Genomic DNA, 20516 nt, shown 5'->3' with positions numbered 1-20516 from the left:
GCTCCCCCACCTAGGACCTTCTCTGCAGGGGGAGTGCTCCCCTGGCTGGGACTTTCTCTGTGGGGGTAAGTGCTCCCCCACCTAGGACCTTCTCTGCAGGGGAGGTGCTCCCCTGGCTGAGACCTTCTCTGCGGGGACAAGTGCTCCCCCACCTAGGACCTTCTCTGCAGGGGGAGTGCTCCCCTGGCTGAGACCTTCTCTGCGGGGGCAAGTGCTCCCCCACCTAGGACCTTCTCTGCAGGGGAGGTGCTCCCCTGGCTGAGACCTTCTCTGCGGGGACAAGTGCTCCCCCACCTAGGACCTTCTCTGCAGGGGGAGTGCTCCCCTGGCTGAGACCTTCTCTGCGGGGACAAGTGCTCCCCCACCTAGGACCTTCTCTGCAGGGGGAGTGCTCCCCTGGCTGGGACCTTCTCTGCAGGGGGAGTGCTCCCCCACCTAGGACCTTCTCTGCAGGGGGAGTGCTCCCCTGGCTGGGACTTTCTCTGTGGGGGTAAGTGCTCCCCCACCTAGGACCTTCTCTGCAGGGGAGGTGCTCCCCTGGCTGAGACCTTCTCTGCGGGGACAAGTGCTCCCCCACCTAGGACCTTCTCTGCAGGGGAGGTGCTCCCCTGGCTGAGACCTTCTCTGCGGGGACAAGTGCTCCCCCACCTAGGACCTTCTCTGCAGGGGGAGTGCTCCCCTGGCTGAGACCTTCTCTGCGGGGGCAAGTGCTCCCCCACCTAGGACCTTCTCTGCGGGGGCAAGTGCTCCCCCACCTAGGACCTTCTCTGCAAGGGCAAGTGCTCCCCCACCTAGGACCTTCTCTGTAGGGGGCAAGTGCTCCCCTGGCTGGGACCTTCTCTGTAGGGGTAAGTGCTCCCCCACCTACGACCTTCTCTGCAGGGGGAGAGCGGACCTTCTCTGCAGGGCCAAGTGCTCCCCCACCTAGGACCTTCTCTGCAGGGGCAAGTGCTCCCCCACCTAGGACCTTCTCTGCAGGGGGAGTGCTCCCCTGGCTGGGACCTTCTCTGCAGGGAGAGTGCTCCCTTGGCTGGGACCTTCTCTGCAGGGGGAGTGCTCCACTGGCTGGGACCTTCTCTGCGGGGGCAAGTGCTCCCCCACCTAGGACCTTCTCTGCAGGGGGAGTGCTCTCCTGGCTGAGACCTTCTCTGTGGGGGCAAGTGCTCCCCCACCCAGGACCTTCTCTGCAGGGCGCAAGTGCTCCCCTGGCTGGGACTTTCTCTGCGGGGGCAAGTGCTCCCCTACCTAGGACCTTCTCTGCTGGGGGAGTGCTCCCCTGGCCAGGACTGGGACCGGAGCTGGGTGATGAGGTGCTTTTCCTACTGAGCCTGAGGTCCTCAGGAGTGTGAGCTTCCAGCCACCCCGCCCTTGACCCCCGCCCCCAGGTCAGGCTCTGGCCAGTGCCTGGCAAGCCACAGCCCGGGGCTCAGGCGCCCCACTCCCTGCTCCGGTGCGCGGGCTTGTCGCACAGCGGTGATTACTCCCACCCCCAGTCTCCGAGGTTGGGAGCCGGTTCTAATTCCATCGCTGTGTAATTAGAGACTGTGGCCTGGTCAGCGCCCCAGGCTCTGGGCGCCTGTGTGAGCACCTCCCCCTGCTAGTGGACCTGTGTTCTCTTTCCCAGCCAGCCTGTCTGCCCCGGTCTGGGCCGACCCTTGCGCCACAGCCAGCGCACAGCTGTCTGCCACCTGCAGCTCCAGGGCCGTGCCTGGCCCCGCCGGGAGGGCTCCAGGGGAGGGGCCCGTGGCGAGTGTGAGGGAGGGAGACGGCAGCCCCTGCCAGCTGAACTCAAGTCCCAAACACGGGCTGGTGGTGGAGGCCCCGCGTGGGTGGGGGGCACAGGGGAGCCTGGCTTGGGGCCCACCCAGCCTCACAGCAGAGCAGGGTGGGGATGCCACCTAGTGGGGTCCCGGGAGGAGAGGGGTGCGCTGGTCACCTGCTAGTTCCGGCTATGCTGTGTGGCAGCTGATTATGTTGAGGTGGGCTGCCCCTCCAGGGTGCTACCGGCAGCTGCTAGTCCTTTATTCCTCCTGTTGCTATAGCAGCTGCTGGTGCGCCAGCCACCGTTCCAGGCAGGAAAAGGGGGACGGCCGAGGGTGGACAGCAGTCTCCGTTTCGGTAGTGTAGGGCAAGGCCTGGGCTCCTCAGCCGAGCCTTCGACCCCACCGTCGACGCGCCAGGTGGGTGTTGGCATATCTGAGCATCGCATGCACAGCGAGTCCCGTCACCAGGCCTCACGGTGCTGATCCTGCTGCCGGGGGCTGAGCTGCGCTCTGGCCTCCAGCCACGGGGACACGGCTCCTGGTGGCTTGGCTGGGCACACTGCCTGCAGGGGAAGGGCCGCGGGGGTTGTGGTGGCTGCAGGGTGGTCGGACGCCTCGGGCTCTGGGCACAGGGCAGACCTCCAGAGGCAGGACAAGGTGGCCAGAGGAGGTGCTCTGGCTCAGCCCTGGGCGGGTCCCCCTGGCCTTGCAGATGGGCCCTGGGGTGCTGGGGCCCGGGGGCCAGCGGGAGGGCAGCACCTGGGACCCCAGCTGCACCCAGGCCCACTTGGGGCAGCGGGACCGTCTGGCCCACGGCACACTCGGCCGCTGCCTGTGTCTTGTGTGTGGACGAGGCCCATCGGGGCCCAAGAGTGACTCCTGGGGGAGAAGGTGGCCTTGGGGACCCGGGTGGGCGGACCAGGTGCTGGTGACCAGCAGGGGTTGTCCAGAGGGACACACGGCCGGGCCTCCGACCGACCGTCCGGTCCTGCCCCTCAAACGCGTGTGTGTGCATGGCCACACGGTGCCGAGGCTGTCAGTCCACGCGCAGGGGTGCACGCACAGGGGCCAGGCCTCTGGCATCCCGCTCAAGCTGCCCGCTAGCCTGGCAGCCCCCCGGTGTGCTCAGAGGGATTGCAGGGGGTCGTCCTCCCGTGGGAACGCCGCGGGGAGGGGAGGCTGTGTGGAGCCCCCTCTGAGTTGCCGGTCTGCCGTCTGTCCTGTGGGCTTGAGGCCCCCCCACCCCCGTGCCCCTGGACCTGGAGGCCCCGCTGTCGTGGGGGCCCTGACCTGGGCGGGCTGCTATGTGGCTCCGGCACACCTGGGACGCTGGCCTTGCTGGCCCCTGTGCAGCGGGAGGGCCTGGGACACGCGAGGACTCCTGAAGGGGGAGCAGGGGCGGGCGGGCCACAGCCCTGGGTCATTGTCACCTGGCCCCGTCCCTTGCCCTTCCCAGCAGCGCCAGCCTCGGTGGGACCCTTCTCGGCACTGGGGGCACGGTCCCCGGGGAGGACCCCATTCAGGGGCTGCCTGGGGACAGCCCAGCTGCAGGGCCCCCGGCCTAGGGGCCCTCAGAGCACCCGGGTCCGGCCCTGCTCGGACGACAGTCCTGACAAGCGCGTGACGTCGGCTGCAAGGGCCGGGTGGTCGCGGCGCTGACCCGGGCTGCCCCTGCTCTGGGCCACGTGCCCCCAGCGCCTCAGTCACCTTCCCCCGAGGGGTGGAGAGCCCTGATCCGGACACGAGGCAGCACTGGGACCAGGAGATCCTGCTGCCTGGCGGGGGTCACGTCCCGCGGGGGAGCCGGAGGGGGTAGACGGCACGGATCGGGGACCCCGGGAGCTCCTCACCCTCGCCCCACCCGGCGGCCCGGCCCCACTTTTGAGGACATAGCGGCCGTGGGGCCCAGGTGTGGGACCGGGAGCGCCGTGTGCATGTGCACAGCGTCTTATGTGCATGCCCTCGTGTGCACACGTTGTATGTGTGTGCACGCGTGTTGTGTCTGCACGTGTGCACGCTCAGTATACGTGCTTCCGGGCACGCGCGCGATCTCAGTGGGCGTTTGCTCCTCCAGGCCTACCTTCCTATCAGACGAGGGGCGACAGCGAGGTTCCTAATTGGGGCGCGCCCGTACTGGGCAGAGATGAATTTTACTGAATTCCTTCTTGGCTCCTGTTGAGAAAGTCATGAGTTTTGTTATTTTGTTATTATTTTTCCTGCTGGGGGCCCAGTGGTGTGATTACCTTCCTCCTGCCGCCCGGCTTTGCATTCCTGGGGTCACGTGCTTGGCTGCGTTGTGTTTTGTTGCTGGGGTTTCCCGGCCGGGGCAGCAGCTGGGGGTGCCCACACCCACACCGCTCTCCACGCCGCGCCTCGGAGCTCCCGCCCTGGACGGGGCAGGGGTGGCGGGGGGAGGCGGCTGTGTCCCTGGCTCTGCCCTGCTCCCCGCTCCCACTCCCACTGGCCCACACCCAGCGCCCAGGTGCAGGTCAGGCCGGGTGGCGGTGGGGGTGACCCAGAGCAGCCCCCAGCCCCACCCTGACCTCCTCCTTGTGGGGGGAGTCCTGAGGTCCCACAGAGGCCACAGCGGACCCAGCAGGACCCTGGCCGGGCCTGCCCCTCAGATGCCCTGCTCCCAACGTTCCGGAAGGTCCCTGTGCTGTGGCTACCCCCATCTCTGGGGTCCTGCCGGGGGCCTTTCCTCACCGCCCCTAACCGGAGAGCCCCGGCCTCCTCCCTCATCCATGAGGCCTGCTGGGGTGTCCTTGTCACCTCCCGGCCAGCGCACAGAGAGCCGACACCGGGCACCGCTGTCCCTCCCCGCCAGGTCAGCGCTGATTCAGTGAGCTCTGAGCCTCAGGGCCCGCCCGCGCTCAGGACCAGGAGCCACGGCCAGCACCGTGTGGGGCGCAGCCCAGCCCCTTGCCGTCCCCCACGCTTCCCTCAGGCTGGACCCTAACAGGGACATAAAAGTAAGGTGTCCACTAAAGAGTGGACTGGAGGGCCTGACCTTGGGAGAGGTTGACACTGAGGGTCGTGGGCAATGGGCAGCCCTGGGAGGGGAGCCCCGAGGGACCCAGAGGACAGCGTGCCCACGGCCGCCTCCAGGGGAGGCTCCGGGACCCAGTGAGCGATTCTCGGCAGGAAGCCTGCGTGCACACTCTGGCCGTGCTGGCTCTGCCGGGGGCGTCAGGGTGCCCGATGTCAAGGGCGCTGTGGTGGGGAGACCCCGTCTTGACCTCTCCCCCTGCGCAGCGCATGCTGGGCCTGCACCCCTGGCCCTGGATCTGGCCTCGAGAGTGAGTGACACGTGCCGCCATGGGGGATGCTTCGAGTCCTCACATGGTGCAGCGTTGTTATGTGGTGGCCTGGCCGGCAGCCTGGGCTCCCGGGGTGCAGACCGCAGGGACCAGGCCCCAGCCCACCCATAGGGGTGGTGGAAGCCCCTCCTGGCTGGTGGGACATTGGGAAATGGAACTGACGCTCTGCAGCTGACCCTGAAGTCCCAGAGGAGGTGACGGTGGGTGACTGCTGCGGACTGCTGCATGCAGAAGACCCTGCCCGGGGAAGCTTCTAGAAGGCGGCCAAAAATGCACTCGGAGGAAAGCTTACCATCTTTAAGGGCCTCAGTGCAATAGGGGCGCCACGGTGGCTCCGTCGGGTGAGCGTCCCACTCTTGATCTCGGCTCAGGTCGTGAGTTCAGGCCCACCTTGGGCTCCGTGCTGGGTGTGCGGCCTACTTGAAAGAGTGAGAGAGAAAGAACTAAAGTAATATGTGAATTCAACATTCAGTCCCAGACCTAGGAAAGAAAGATGAGGTAAAGGCCAAGGAAGCGAGGAACACGTGGACAAAAGTGACAGGACTGGCTGGTCTGGCTGACGGCACACAGGACCAGGTCGGTGATCGTCCCTGGAATCGGGCACAAGCTTTGTGAGGTGGGCGGCTGTCGGGGAAGTGCTCCCCCGGGCTGTTGGGGCTCCCATCTGCGCCCGGCCTGAGCCTGCCCCGCTCCCCTCACCCCGCCCGATGGCGGCGACAGGCCCTGCAGATGCCTTCCCCATGACGTGAGGTAGCTGTCACCTCTGCGGATGGCGGGAGCCTCCCCTCCCCTCTCCTCCCCCTCCCGTCCTTCCCCCTGCCCCATCACCCCTCCACCCCTGCCCCTCCCCTCCTCTCCTGTCCCCTCTGCCCTCCCCCCAGTCCCTTCCCCAAACCCGGCCCTAGAGCCCTAGCCGGGAGCTCTGTGCTCCGCTCTCAGGCTGGTGGGGACACGGTGGGAAGATGCCCAAGCCAACGAGGAGCAGGAGCCTGAGCCACGGGGCACTGGGCTGCCTTGATGGTGCCGGGGGTCACGGCTCTGGCGGCCCCAAGGGGTCATTTCTCATGGCATTCTGGGAGGACAGCCAGAGCCCTGCTCTGCGAGTGCCTCAGTGCTCGCCCTGACACCTGTCCATCCCCTACAGCCCCCACCCCCACACTCCCGTCCCCCGACCACACCCCATGCCCCACATCGTCCCCCCCTCCACCCACGCCCCACCCCCCACGCCCGCCCATCCCCACACCCGCCTAGTCCTACGCACCTGTCCTACCCCAGGGAACGTGTCAGATGCCTACCTCAGTAGCTACCATTCGGGTTACAAAACCCTCATCGTCAGGCAGGCAGGGTGGCAGGTAGGCAGGGTGGCAGGTGCCGCGGAGTGAATCTGCAGCCCCGAGGGCCCCAAGGGGTGAGCCGGCCGCGCCCTCTGAAAAGGCACCAGGTCACGTGCTGTCAGTGAGGCCCGCGCTGGACTCCACCCACGGCACCGCCCCAGGGGACCCGGGGCCGGGATGGGGTCCCCACCCTTAGAGTCTGTTGACCTCGTGTGTGAAGACATGGAGTCTGGGAGACCCGAGGCACTGCCCGTGGGGGCTGACCCGCGGAGAGCCGGGTCCCTCCGTCACGAGCCCCGTCTGCGTCCCCAGAACGGCGGGCTGTAGGGGGAGGGCTCGGGGTTGGCGCTGGGCCGTGCTCTGTGAAGGAGTTCCACAGTCTCGCGTGTAGCAGACCGCGTTCCCCCAAGTGGCGTTGAGACGTCACTAACGATTTACGTCTGTGTTCAGTTACTTCTTTACTAGGTTGCAGGCGGTCGGGCTGAATGCACCACGGTGCTGCGACCAGGGCCTGCGTGTGTGTGTTCAAACATGGGCATGTGTGCGCACATGCATGTGTCCTGTGTGCACACACGTATGCCGGTCTTGCACACGTGTGGGAATGCATGTGTTTTCCAGACATGCTGCATCACACTGTCGGGATGTGTGCATGTGTCACACGTACTTGCGCGTGCCTGCATGTGTGCGGTGTGCGTACATGTACATGTGCGCGTGTGTGTGCACACAGTGTGCCCCCGTGTGCACGCACATGTGGGAAAGGGGGCTCTCTTGTTTATAAAAAAGATTTTATTTATTTACTCATGAGAGACGCAGAGAGAGAGGCAGAGACCCAGGCAGAGGGAGAAGCAGGCTCCATGCAGGGAGCCCGATGTGGGGCTCGATCCCGGGTCTTGGGGATCAGGCCCTGGGCTGCAGGGGGCACTACACCGCTGAGCCACCCAGGGATCCCCAGCTCTCTGTGTTTTTGAACTCCTAGGCCCAAGGTGCCCACCTGCGGCAGGGGAGGTGCCCTGCGGGGTGTGATTGTGCGGCAGGTCGGCGCTGGGAAGGCACGCGTTTGTCTGCCCCGAGAGGGGTTCCCCGAGTTCTTCATGTCCCAGCCTGGGGACAGCTGCAGTGGCCTCCCCCTCCTGCCTGCTGGAGGGCCCGGGGAGCCCAGGGCAGAGTCTGTAATCAGATGGTGTTTCCAGGAGCCAAATAACAAACACACTTTCCAGAAGCAACCGGAATAGTCCATCTCCCAGGAGGCAAGGGAAACAAGAAGCTGCTGGTGGCCACACCCGGGACAGCTGGAGGCCACCCAGGTGCGGGGCTGGGTGGGGGAGGAGCGAGCCTGGCAGCGCTGCGTGGGCGAGCGGCTCTGCACATGAAAAGGCCGTGCGAATGGCAGCCTGCACGCTCGGGGCGCTGTCTGGGCACCACTGTCAGGCCTGGGAGTAGGGGCTGGGCCCCAGGAAGGAAGAGCCGGGACATGAGACGACCCCTGCGTCTGGGGCCTGGGGCCTTGAGGCTGGCCTGGACAGGGCAGGGGCCACGGGGGTGCCCAGGGACCCTCCGCGCAGCCGAGGCTGCAGTGGTGGGCAGGGGCAGCGGGCTGTGGAACCCGAGCAGAGGCCCCAGCTCTTCCTGGACCCCAGGACCTTCGCCTGTCCCGTCTGGCATCAGGCAGCAGCCTTGCCGCACGCACCACCGGGACACAGGGATGAGCCGGGGCGGGGGCTCTACTAGCTGTGAGGTGCTTGGTGGGAGGGACAGAATCCAGACCCGACCACTCTTCCCCGTCGTCCTCTGGGCCAAGCCGCAGGCTGGGCTTCCTGGGGAGGCTGGACGGGGGTCCGTGGCCAGTGCCTCCCAGCCCCCAGCGTCTGGTCCGCTGCTTCCGTGCCCTTTGGCCAAGCCTTCCCCGGAGCCCCCCAGCCTGGCACCCCTGGTGACGCGGGGCGGAGCTTGCTGTGTAGCCGGGCGCCGGCAGGAGAGGTGTGCCCTGCTGGCCTCGCCGCCGGGGAGCCCACCGGGCGCTGCTGCAGGGGTGGGGGGAGCTGGCCCTCCCCGCCCGGGAATCCGAGGGACAGAGGGAGCAGGGGGTGGGCCGTGAGAGCGGTGGAGCCCGTGGTGGACGGCGGGCCGAGGAGCAGACGGACCCCCGACCCCGTCCTGCTGCCGGGGCCTGGCAGGCCTCCCCGCTGAGCGGTGGCACCGGGCCGTGGGGAGGCTCCTGCGGGACTCACCGCCTCCCCAGCCCCTGCCTGGGCTGGGGACCTCAGGAATTGGTCTCAGCCAGCCACGGGCACCCCCGTCTTGCCTCACCCCGCCCCCGGGCCCACAGGACGCAGGGCCTGCCCTGGGCCAGCAGGGAGGAGCAGGGGCCAGCCAGGCGCTGGAGGCTGGCACAGGAGGGGCGGCCACGCGGCAGAAGCCCCCGGCCCCCTCGAGCTGGCATGCGCCCTGTCCCCCCGCACCGCCCGGGGACGGGCCCAGAGCCCTGGGGCAGGGCCTGAGTGGGCTGCTTGTCCTCCAGGGGTGGGGGCCGCAGGGCGGTCAGGAGGGGGGCCCACTCTGAAAGGACCGTTCGGGGACATCCCGCCCGCTCTGGCCTCAGTTTCCGTAGTCTGTGAGGGCTGGACCACGGGCCCCGAAGCATCTCAGCCTACAGCTCACCACCCGGGGTGTCCCTAGGACCTTGCCGTGCCCTCCTGCCCTGGGTGGGGCCTTGGGAGCGGGGTGTGCGGCTCGTGTGCTGTTTTGTACCAAGTCGGGGTCGTCTTGGAGAACGTATTTGGTTTACTGTCCCCCGACACTCCTCCTGGAGGGACCAAGGGGGCTGCTGACGTGCGGTGTCCCCGCAGAACCCCACGCAGCCCAGGGGGTTCTTCTCGTTTATGAGGGGCATCAGGTCCCTTGGCTGGTCTTGGCTCTCAGTTAGGGTCCCAGGCTGTCTTGGCTCAGGCGGGCTGGCGGCACCCACAACAAACACCGTCCCCCGGGGGGCGTCCTCCCAGGGCTGGCGGCTGGACGTCCAGGTCCAGGTGTGGGCAGGGCTGGCTCCTCCTGGGGCCCCTCCCTGGGCCCCTGGACATCCTCTCCCAGCCTCAGGCTGTCTCCCTCTGTGCGTGTTCTGATCTCACGGGGACACGGGTCAGACTGCATCGGGGCCACCCTAGGGACCTCCTCCTCCCTTAATCACCCCTTCCCCGTGTCCGGCCACGTCATGAGGTGCTGGGGGGCTTCAGCATATGCTCAGAGGGGGCTCAGGTCAGCCCACCACAGGGCGTCAGCACCCTTGGGCTTGGGCGCCCTGGCTGCCCGCCCCTCTGGCTGCTGGGGGCCCACCTGTGTGGAGGCCGAGCCTCTGACGCGGAGATGGCCAGGCCGTGGGGCGAGCCTCGACGGTGGGGCCTGTCCTGGGCCAGATCCACACGGACACCGCAGCCCCTGCATCGGGGCTCCGCATCTGCTGTAGGGCCAGCTCCTGAGCCCTGCCGGCCCCTGGGCCTCACAGCTGCCGTGTCCTCAGGGCCCCTCAGCCTGGGCCGCCCCGCGGCTGGCTGCGTCCTGTGTCCTGCATCCTGCGTCCTGTGTCCGCCCGGGTGCCATGGTGGCGCGCTCCACAGTCAGGCCGTCCCACGACTGTCTCGCTCTGCGGGAGGAGGAGGGTGTGTGGCCAAGGCCGAGCCCCCGTGTGAGGGAGGGCTGCAGAGGACTCCCGTCGGGGGCCAGATCCTGCCTCAGTCTCCCCGTGCGGTTCCCCTGCAGCAGCCCTGCCAAGGTCGCTGTATGAGCTGGGGGGGCAGGTATCAGCCATGACATGGGAAGGGGCTTCTCTGGCCAGAGTAGTTCGGGAGACGCAGAGTTGGGCAAGGTGGAGGCTTGGCTTGCAGCAGGACTTACCAGAGCCTTTAATGGGCTCTGCGAGCTCTGACACTCCGTAGGGGGTGGGGTGGCAGGATTCCCAAATTTCCGTGTTTGGAAAGTCTCCTGGGATCCAGGTCGGAGAGGCTCAGAGCTGCCCGCGCCAGGGAATGCAGGGTCCGAGGGCTGGAGACCTTTTGCGCTGACCCGAGGGCTCCGTCTCCCCATCTGCTCCCTGGCAGCTCCAGGGCTCACCTGGCACCTCCAGGAGGGTCCCTGCCCCCAGGAAGCTTCCCCCCAGGACCCCGGGCGCCCACCAGTATCTGTATCTTCCCGCCAGTGAGGATGCTGTTTACCCTCCCGCTCACTCTGAGAACCTCAAATGTTTACTTTCTATTAAAAAGTCAGATTTCACCCAGTTTCCTTATTGGTCAGACGGTGGGCATCAGGATCCCGCAGTGTCCCGAGCCGGGCTGGTGGAGTCCGTGGGGTGTAGACCACGGTGCAGGTGTAGACCTCGCTCCCGACCGCGCGGCCTGGGCCTCCTGGGCCAGGACAGTGCCAGGCGTTCGGGATTCTCCCCCCGCGGCCGTGCGCCTCCTGTCTTCCCGGAGCATCTGTGAGGCTGCTGGGGCTCTGGACAGACAGACACACAGACCCCGCCTGGCCGGGCGCGTCCTGGGAGGGGGCAGCAGGGCTGCGCATTATTTCCACACCTCGAAGTCCCCGTGGGTCCCTCTGGCCGCGTGCATTCCGCGGTTGCTTGGGGCACGACGGCCGCGCACCCGGAGCCGCTGGCCTCCTGTCTCGGGCCAGGAAGGTGATTTCCTGCAGCGTCCTGCTGTCGGTGTCCGTGAGCGGGCGCTGGGGCTTGGAGGCCGCTGGCTGGCCGCAGCGAGGGCGGCGGTCCTGGGGCTGCCCCGCAGCCTCCCCAGCCAGGCCTCCGCCGGCACCGGGCCTGGGCGCCAAGGGCAGGCGATGCCAGGCACACGCCCCCCGCCCCCGCCCGCCCCGACTGGCTTCCAGAATCCCCAGCAAAGATGCGCTCACCCCCCCCCCCCGCCACAATACGACATCCTTCACGTTGTGGCAGGTGTGGGCAGAGCGGGCCTCGCAGGGAGGGGCAGTCAGCCGGCCAAAGCCACGAGCCGCCGTGGCCAGAGGTCAGGGCACCCCGGGCACCAGGGTGTCCAGGTCAGGACGCCCTAGGGTGCTCCTAGGGGCCGCGGCAGACAGGGCGGGGGGGACCCCGATGCGCTGCCCTCTCGCCCCTGGAGTGCGGCCAGTGGGGCGCCCCCATGCCCTGGGGAAGGGGCCCGTCCGCGTGGACCGGCCCCGCCGTGTGCCCGTGTCGTCGTTCCACCTCTTACAGAAATCCTCTGAGGGACATTTCCAGCCCGAGATTGAATTCGCGCGTCTTGCAGTTCAGCGCTGAAGTGTGGCTCAGCACCGCGTTGCCCACGGACCCTGTTGGGCCTCGCCCCCTCCGTCAGGGTCCAGAACCTTCTCTCCAAACAAGCCCCGCCCCAGTAGCTCCCAGTCCCGGCTCCCTGGGTCTCCTTGTTCCAAGTGGTTCCCCGAAGGGACCGGCTGTCCGGCGTGCTTCGCTTCCCGCCGGGTGTCTGCGGCCCCGTCCCGTCTCACGGCTGCACCACATTTATCTGATCCTCGGCCCCGTGGCGAGTGGTCCCCGGTGGGCCGCCGGGCCGCGCTCGGCTGTGCACCTGCTGCGTGCTGGGAGCGGGGCCGCGGCCCACGAGGCAGCTCCATGCTCACGCGCACAGTGTGGAACGCCTGTCGCAGCCGCCACCTCCCCAGGCTCGAGGCTGCTCCCCGCGGATTCCGGTGACCCCCCTGGGCTGCCTCCCCGCCGCCTGGGGCCGGCCAGGCCTGCTCCTGAGGGGCGCGCTAGATCAGGTTTATTTTGTTCATTTTGTCAAAATTTTAAGAGTATGTCTTTATAAAACCTAACGTGTTTACTTACATTTTATTGTTTGGTTCATTATTTTGTGCACATGTCTTAATTTCACTGCTCATTTTTGGGGACAGCCTCCGTGGGGGCAGAGTCCTGGGCGGGGGTGTCTCTGAGGTGGGCCTCGGGGCTCCCGGGGAGGCCGGCCTCCTCCATCCCCCCCCAGGGAGGCCTCTGTCCGCGTCTGCTCCTCCCGCTTCCCTCGCGGGGCGCCCAGGCGGAGCTTCCACTACGTGCGCGGGAGTGGTTGTCACCGCAACTGCTGACGTTTCGGGCCTCGTGTTTTCAAATATCCTGCCTGCGCCTGCCTCTCCTTCCCCGTCTGTGGGGCTCCAGCGTGTGCCTGGGGGCCCGCCCTGGCTCCAGCTCCCCGGCCTCCCTGCCGCCCGTGGCCGCCCCGTGTCTTCCAGAATCTCCCCTGCTCTTCCTCTGTCTCTCTGCGGATCCCCCTGTTTGCGGACACTTCGTTCTCATACCTTCTTGGGGTCTTCAGACGTGGTTTCCCTCCGCTCTGTGCACACACCTGCGCTAGCTGATTTGAAGTCCCGTCTGGGGGCCAGGCGGCTGCGGAGAGCCGTGGCCCTGGGCGCGCGGGGCGTCCTCTCTGGGTTCTCTGCGCGTCGCTGCTGTTTTCAGACTGGAGAGTTGACACGATGCGGTGGGGCAGCTCCAGACACCAGGTTCTGCCCCCGCGCCCCGTGTCTGGTCTGTCGCCATGTGCACGGTGATCTCACGGACGCGTCCCGGCAGCCCGGCCTCTCCGCGCAGGCTCAGCCACCTCGGAGGCCGCTCACGCCCCAGGCTGGGCTGCGGGGCCGCTGTGCCTGCGAGCCACCCGCAGCGGGGATCTGCGCTCCCCAGACGCTCGTGCAGGGTCCCCCAGTCTCCAGGGGCCCGGGTGCAGCCCCACGCGTGTGCCCGGCCGTGCAGAACCCTGGGACCGCGTAGGATCTCCCGATGCCCCGGGGACGGCTCCTTCCTCAGCTTTTGCTCTCAAGCTCGTTCCCTGGTCTATTTTTGCCTCGTCTTCACCCCACACGCCAGCCACGGGCTCGGGCGGCTGCCCTGTTAGACGGTGGCCTCGGATGCCATTTCCCCAAGCGAACTCCCTCGGGGCCACGGCTGTCCCTGCCGTGAGCTCCAGGCCGCGGCGCACCAAGGGGCTTAACAAGTGGGGCCTTGGCGCGGGGGGGGGGGGGGGGGGACACCTGCCAGGGACGAGGACGCTTGTCGGGAGTGGGGCCCCAGGCATCCCCTCCAGGCGCCGCTGGTTTCCAGGTCGCCATGGAGATGGGGCGGATGATGCCACAGAGCTCACTGCCCCTACCGAGGTCCAGGTGTTTTTCCTGAAGAAACGTTCCCCACGTTGAGGCTTTGGCTCATTTCCAGGCGCCCGAGAAAGTCGATCCTGACCGTTCCTGCAGCGCCCTCGTTGCTTTCACGGATAAGAGGCTTTGCCGATGTCCTCATTCTGCCGTGTTCTCAACGTCGTGATGCGGAATTTTCAAGACAGCCTCCTCGGGTTGACGCGCCCGCACCGACACGCATCCCGAGTGCACGGCCCGCCGGGTTCCGTCACCCGGGAAACCGTCCCGCCTCCCTCTGCCCCCAGGAGCCCGCGCTCCCGCCCTCTGCACCCCCCCCATCCCCAGGCCACTGCTGACCTGCTTTCTGTCACCACAGATTAGGTGGGGCTTTCTCCAGGCTTACGTAAGCGGGACCGTGCGGTCACCCAGCGTCGGCGTCCTCAGACTCGGCCTCGTCGCTGTGCGGGCCCATGTCTCACCCCCACTTACTGCTGAACAGAATCCCTCTGAGGCTTACCCGCTGCCCGGCTGATGGACATCTGCTTGTCCTTGGTCCTGTTGTCAAAAATAAAGCTGCGGGGCCCCTGGGGGGCTCAGGGCTTGAGCGTCTGCCTACAGCTCAGGGCGTGACCCCGGGGTCCTGAGATCGAGTCCCACGTCGGGCTCCCCGCAGGGAGCCTGCTTCTCCCTCTGCCTGGGTCTCTGCCTCTCTCTGTGTCTCTCAGGAATAAATAAATAAAATCTTTTTTTAAAAAAACCTGCTGTGGACATTTATGCACAAGTCCTTGTGGGATGCGTGCTGTCCTTTCTCTCGGGGAGTCGCGTGCTGGGTCCTGGGGCGGGTATGTTTAGTTGTATGAGAGACTGTCCAGTTGTCGTTAAAGATGGTTGTACCCTTCCCACTCCCACGGGCAGCGTACGACTTGCCCCACATCCTCACCAACACTTGATGTTGGCGGGCCTTTCCTTTCTAGCCCTTCTGTTGGTGGGTACTAGTGTCTCATTGTGGTTTTAATCTCCCTAATGACCGATGACATTGAGCTTTTCTCTGCGTTCTCATTTACTCACCGTACATCATCCTTGGTGAGTTATCTGTTCAAGTCCTTTACCCGTCTTTTCAAATGGGTTAATTTCTCATTATTGAGTTTTGAGAGCTCTTTATATATGCTGGCTGCTGGTCTTCTAATTCTTTCCCGGTGCCTTTTAAAAAGCAGGTATTTAAAAAATTTTTTTTTAATATTTTATTTATTTATTCATGAAAGACAGAGAGACAGAGACATAGGCAGACAGAGAAGCAGGGGAGCCTGATGTGCGACTTGATCCCACCTGGATCACACCTGAGCCAAAGGCAGACACTCAACTGCTGAGCTACCCACTTGCCCTAAAAAACAGGTTTTTAAAATTTTGATGAAATCCGGTTTATTGATGTGTTCTCTCGTGGATCCTACTTTTTGTTTTGAGTGTAAGAAATCCTTGCCTGACCCAAAGCAGCAAAGATTTTCCTCTGTGTTTCTGTGTGGGAGTTTCAAGTCTAGGTTTCATGTGTGTCTGTACCACGCGGACCCCCTCTTTCCCCCGCGCCCCCTCGTGAGCTGGTTTGCTAGCCTGGGGTGTGTGGAAAGGACTCGTCCCCCCTATGGCTAACCCCCGCTTCCCGTGCCATTTGTTAAAAAAGACTCTCTTCTCCGCTGAACTGACGTTGCATTTTTGCCAAGACTCAGTTGTCCACGTGCTGGGGTCTCTTGTGGACGCCGTATGGACTCCCTGCCCTGCTCCTGATCCAAGGGGGAAAGCGTTTGGTCTCAACCCTGGGGGTAACGTCAGCCGTGGGTGGGCTTCCAGAGACGCCCTGTATCAGGCGGAGGGAGTTCCTGTCTATTTGGTTTGCCCAGTTCTTAGCATAGTGGGTGTTGGATTTTGTCGGGGGTCCGTTGTGTATTGAGATAATCAACCCTACTCTTTCCCTTTGACTTTGCCAGCGTGAATTACACTGATTGAGGTTTTTTTTTTTTTTTTTCTCAGGCCAATCCCCACTTGGGTATGGTGTCTGATGACTTTTTCTTTTTTCTTTTCTTTTTTTTTTTTAATTGTTGGAAGCGCCTGGGTGGCCCAGTCGGTTGAGCATCTGCCTTCAGCTCAGGGCGTGATCCCGGGGTCCTGGGATGGAGCCCCGCGTCGGGCTCCCTGCTCAGTGGGGAGCCTGCTTCTCCCTCTCCTCCTCGCTCTCACTCTCCATCGCTACCTCCATCACTATCACTGTCTCTCTCAAATAAATGAAGAAAATTAAAAATAAAATAAATATATTGTCAGGTTCAATTTAATAAACTTTCAGAGAATTTTTCACCCGTGTTCCTGAGAAACTTCGTGTTCTTTTTCTTGGGATATCGTGGCTGATTCTGTGTCAGGATAACGCCGGCCTCGCAGAACGGCGGTTCTTCCTTCCTTCTGGATTTTACGGAAGAGCGTATGTGGAAGTGCCGTCCATTCTTCCTCACCCGTGACACACAGTTCCCCCCTCGGAACCCTCTGGGCCCTTGGATTCGTGGGAAGGATTTTAGCTACAGATTCAGTTTGCCCATCAGCCCTGTGCTCACCCCGCAAACCATGGCTGCCTCGGTCTCCCCAGATGCTCACACCCTCAGCTCAGGCGGGGCGGCCTGGGAACTCCGTCCCGGAGCACTCGGCTGGCCCACCTGCTCTGTTCCACGTTCCGTGGGCGCCGTGGCTCAGCGTCACCTCATGTCCAGACCCCTGGAAAACTCTTAACTTCAGATGTTTTGTCTGCGTTTCATTGTTTCTGACGAGAAAAGGAGTCCAGGCCCCGTAGTCCATCTCAGCTGGAAGTGGACGTCGGCCATGTGGGGTTTTTTGCTGGAGAGTAAAAGAGGGATCTAGATCCTCGTCCCGCCGCGCTCCACCCAGCAGAGGGGTGCTCCCAGCCGGAGCCGCCGGGCAGCCAGCGAGGGCGCGCCCCTCCCCTCGGGCGGCTGTTGGCGGGACCGCCTCCTGCCCGGGGCCCTGGCGCCCGCGTCCTGGGAGGCAGCTGCCTGCATCGGTCCCCGAAGCTTGGGAGGAGCCCGCAGGAGGGTTAGCACGGTGCCACCCGCCGGACCCACGGCATCCTGGGGGAGCAGAGTCTCCCGAATGAATCCTGGATCGGGGCCGTGGGCCCCTTCCGCTGTGTGTAAAGGACTCTCGTTGCGGGGCATTTCCTGGACGCGGATCTAAGTGCGGGCTCCGGGTCAGAGCGTGTGAGCGCAGCGGGCTCAGAGCGTCGGGCAGATCGCCCGGGGAGGCGGCACGTTGACCACCTTAACTCTTGGAACAGGTGCCGAGGGCTGTGTGGGGTTTCCGCTGCTCCCGCCCCGGCCAGGCCCCACAGGTGACACCTGGCCCCCCGCGGCCTGTGGGCACCTGCTCACTCGTCTCCCCCTCCCAGTCCAGGCTTCGACTGGAAGCCACGCCTCCTCCCCCAGAGGCAGGTGCCTCCCGCCGGCCCCTCCTGAGCCCACTGCTGCAGGCCAGGGCCTCGGCAGAGGCCACCGGGATGCCCACAGGTGGTCCCGGGCACACCTGCAGCCTCACCTGCGTCTTGTGAGGGAGGATGTGCCCCCATCCCCCTCGAGGGACACGTCATCCGCAGCCCCACCCCGACCCTGGGCACCAAAGAGCACCTGGACCGTGAGCCCAGGGCCACTCTGCGGGCCAAGCCTCCCTACGTGGACACCAAGGCTGGGAGCAGCCCGGGGACCCCAGACCCAAAGGGGCCCGTGTCTGTACAGCTGTGGGAGCTGTGCCCGCGGCTCGTGGGACGGCGGCTGGAGGGAGAGGGCGGCGCGGGCCGGACGGGTGGCCGGTGCCTGCGGATGCGGGATCCAGGGGGACGCCCAGCGACAGGGCTGCCGTGGAACGCCTCTGGGGGGTTGGCGCGGCCCCTCGCATGTCCGGCCCGCGGGACACATAGCCCTGTCAGCTGTTGGTCCTGATGACACCTGTGTGGACGGCTTAGCTTCAGGGTCACGCCCTCAGGTGCACGAGGCGACGGCGCTCGGGGCTCCACGGCGTCCCCCGCGTGGTCCCCCAGAGCAGGCCCCTCCCCGGCCCGGGGCCCCCCCGCCGTGGGCAGCCTGGGTCCAGGTGGCAGGCCCCCTGCTTGCAGCTGCAGTGGGGCCGACAGCCATCCCCGCCGGCTGTGCACACGGGCAGCAGAGGGGCGGCCCTGAGTGAGCCCCCAGACCCCCGAATGGAGGGCCGGCAGTGACCGGGAGCCCCCCGACCCGGGACTGCCCTGTGCAGACCCGCTTTGCCCCTCTGTCCCTGCTCCCTGGGGCCGCCCCTCCTGCCACCAGCACTGAGCGGCTGGTTCCTGCCTCCTCTGGGGGGACTCCGACCCCCGTTGTAATGGGAGAGCCCGGTGATAAGTAGGGAAACCGAGGCACACGTGGCTGCAGGGGTGGAGGGAGCAGAACCGGGGCAGGGCGTGGAACGGGGCTGGCGGAAGCTGTGGGAGCAGAGCCCTGGCCAGGGGCTCACTCCCCTTGGGGCCTGGGGGGAGAATGTCCCCGACAGGAGGGACCGCAGGTGTGAGGGGGTTGTGGGTGTGGCCAGAGGCTGCACAGGGGCTGGGGGGCATGTGTGGGGGACCCAGGCTGCTTCCCCTGGCCTTCCGCGGGGACTCTGGGGGCCCAATCAGCACGGAGCCCCCCTGCTGCCCGTGAACCCCACCCTGCTGTCCTGGGCGCCCCCCCCACCCTAGGGCCCCCCGAACCGCCCCATCTGACCGGTCTGGCTGCGGGCCTGCAGTGTCTTCTATTACTGGCACTTGCAGGGGAGGGTGTGGGGCAGATGGTGTCACAGCCCGGCCTGCCCTTCCCGGTAACCCCGACCTCGGTTCGCAGGCCTGGAGGAGGGATCCGAGTCAGCGCCCTGTGGATGCGGCCGGGGAGCCAGGGGTGCAGCGCGCACGCGTGACCACCTCCATGAAGCTCCACGGGCGAGGCCACGTGTGCGCAGAGGCCGGACTCGAGGTCTCGCGTGGGTGGGGGCCGGCGGCGCTCTGTGTGTGCACCTCGGTGCGGGTCACACGGTGTGTTCCATCCACTTACGGTTCCTGAGGCTGGAAGCAGATTGGAACCCCTGCAAGGAGGCCCCCAGCTCTGGGGGCCGAGCCCTCCGTGGCACCGACGTGGTGCAGCCAAAACATGCCTTTCCTCTGCCTTTTTGGCGGGCGGCGTGGACGCAGCCGGTGTTCCCTCCCGGAGGAGGCGGCGAGGCCTGGCGTCCAGGGAGCCCCAAGCAGCCTCGGGTCGAGAAGCCCCGAGCCCACAGGCCGTCCCGGAGCAGGCGAGGGCCTGCGCACACCCAGCCCCAGGTTGCTGGGGACAGCACGTGTGCTCCGTCAAGTGAAGTATTTCTGTCCATTTGCTTGATGGATGTTTGATGAGAGGAATTCAAAACTAAACTGTAGGCAGTGAGTCTGCTTAAGTAAAGTATTCATCAGGAAATAGGGAAAACCTCCCAAGAGATCAATACTTGGCTGCTGAGTTTTTATTTCTCTAAAAGGACCGCTAAAGGCTGGCAGGCGGGGGCAGCCGGGAGCCCTTGAGGTGTTCCGGGGGGGCAGTATGAGCAGGGACCACAGCCAGCCAGGTTTCGGGGTGACCGCCCCTTGGGTCGTGGGGCCCTGGGTGGAGGCACTGTGGGCCCTGCCGGGGTCGGGACGGCTGGGGTCTGCTGGCGCATCTCAGCAGCTGAGGGGCGGCCGGGAGGGCGTGTAGGGCGTGTAGGGAACAGGTGGGTCAGGTGGTCTGACCTGGACGCAGGGAGGAGACCCCCCCAGGGTTCAGGTGGGACACATGGCCTGGCCAGGTGATTCAGGGAGGCCGAGGGGGGCCCAGGAAGGGGCCCTGGGCTCACACTGTGGAGGTGGGGACCTTTGTGAAGACCCGTGGGCTTGGCTGGAGGTCCGGGAGGAGGACCCGAGAGCGGGCGAGCCCCCAGGCCTGCAGCCCCCCTGCAGCTGGGCCTCCACAGGGGGACACCCCGAGCCCCCTGGTCCCGTCAAAGCCGCCGGGCGGGGCTGGAGCGCCTCTGACGTGTCAGTAGTAGTGTGGCCTCCCCCGCATCCCAGGGCTCGGGCGTCTCCTGGAGGAGCTTGAGAAAGCACAGATCGGCGAACGGAAGCCGGCCCGGCGCGCTGGCATTCCAGCCACCCCGATGACACGACCGGGGCTGTTTACTTTACCGCGTGGCATCTCAGCAATGTGTGGGACCGTGCTATTTCTGTCTCTTCCCTCGCTCCGCAATGTGATGTCCGTGTCACTCCGAGTCTCACCATTTTACGCGGACGCTGCACGTCCCGTCGGGCGCCCAGGCCTTCTGGGTCAGACGCTGGGTCGTCCCTCGATTTTCACCCTGAATGACACCACGATGGACCCCTGGGGTGGCCTCAGGCTTTCACCTGCCCCACGTCTATGTGGGACCCCCCTCGCTCGTGTGGCCGGGTGTCGGGGGAGGGCTGACCCTGCTCCCGGCTCCAGCTTGGCCGCGGGGCCAGGCGCCCTCCCAGTCAGGGCCTGGGTCAGGGCCGGTCCCGTGGGCCAAGCCGAGCCATCAGAACAACCTGGGGAAGGGGTGTCCTCCTCCGTTCCCAGGGCCTGCTAGCCGTGGGGCCGCCCCTGGCCCCCACCTAAAGAAACAGCCTGGGTTTGGGGGGACAGTGGCTTGGTGACTCACCTGCACGCCTGGGTTAGCAGGGCCCAAGTCACAGTCCCCTTCCGTCTCTCATGCACCAGTTTGCTTGTCACATCTGCCAGAGACGCACCCAGACGGGGCCTGGGTCTGCGACAGGAGCATCTGGCAGATGCAGACATGGTGAGCGTGCGGGGTGCGGGCCGGCAGGGTGTCAGGGGCTTCCCGCAGCGGCGACGGCCCCCGTTTGGCTCCTGTGCTTGCCGAGAAGCCCCTCCAGC

The 20516-nt window shown here is 65.7% G+C and overlaps 1 protein-coding gene across 2 annotated transcripts; it reads left to right on the top strand.

The window, feature by feature from the left end:
• The first annotated feature begins 1119 nt into the window (after positions 1 to 1119).
• Positions 1120 to 14240, top strand: LOC121479395. Of its 2 annotated transcripts, XM_041734928.1 has the most exons (3): positions 1120 to 4251; positions 4591 to 4735; positions 13628 to 14240. In XM_041734928.1, exon 1 carries the CDS (start codon positions 2476 to 2478, stop codon positions 3385 to 3387), a length of 912 nt encoding a protein of 303 aa, XP_041590862.1. In that variant the 5' UTR covers positions 1120 to 2475; the 3' UTR covers positions 3388 to 4251; positions 4591 to 4735; positions 13628 to 14240. The 2 variants fall into 2 exon arrangements, with proteins under 2 accessions (XP_041590862.1, XP_041590861.1); XM_041734927.1 differs by having other exon boundaries at positions 1120 to 4735.
• The last annotated feature ends 6276 nt before the right edge of the window (positions 14241 to 20516 follow it).

The sequence above is a fragment of the Vulpes lagopus genome, chromosome 20 (assembly GCF_018345385.1).
Source record: "Vulpes lagopus strain Blue_001 chromosome 20, ASM1834538v1, whole genome shotgun sequence".
NCBI lineage: Eukaryota > Metazoa > Chordata > Mammalia > Carnivora > Canidae > Vulpes > Vulpes lagopus.
Note: the sequence above shows the minus strand (reverse complement) of the source record. Positions and strands in the feature narration are given on the sequence as shown.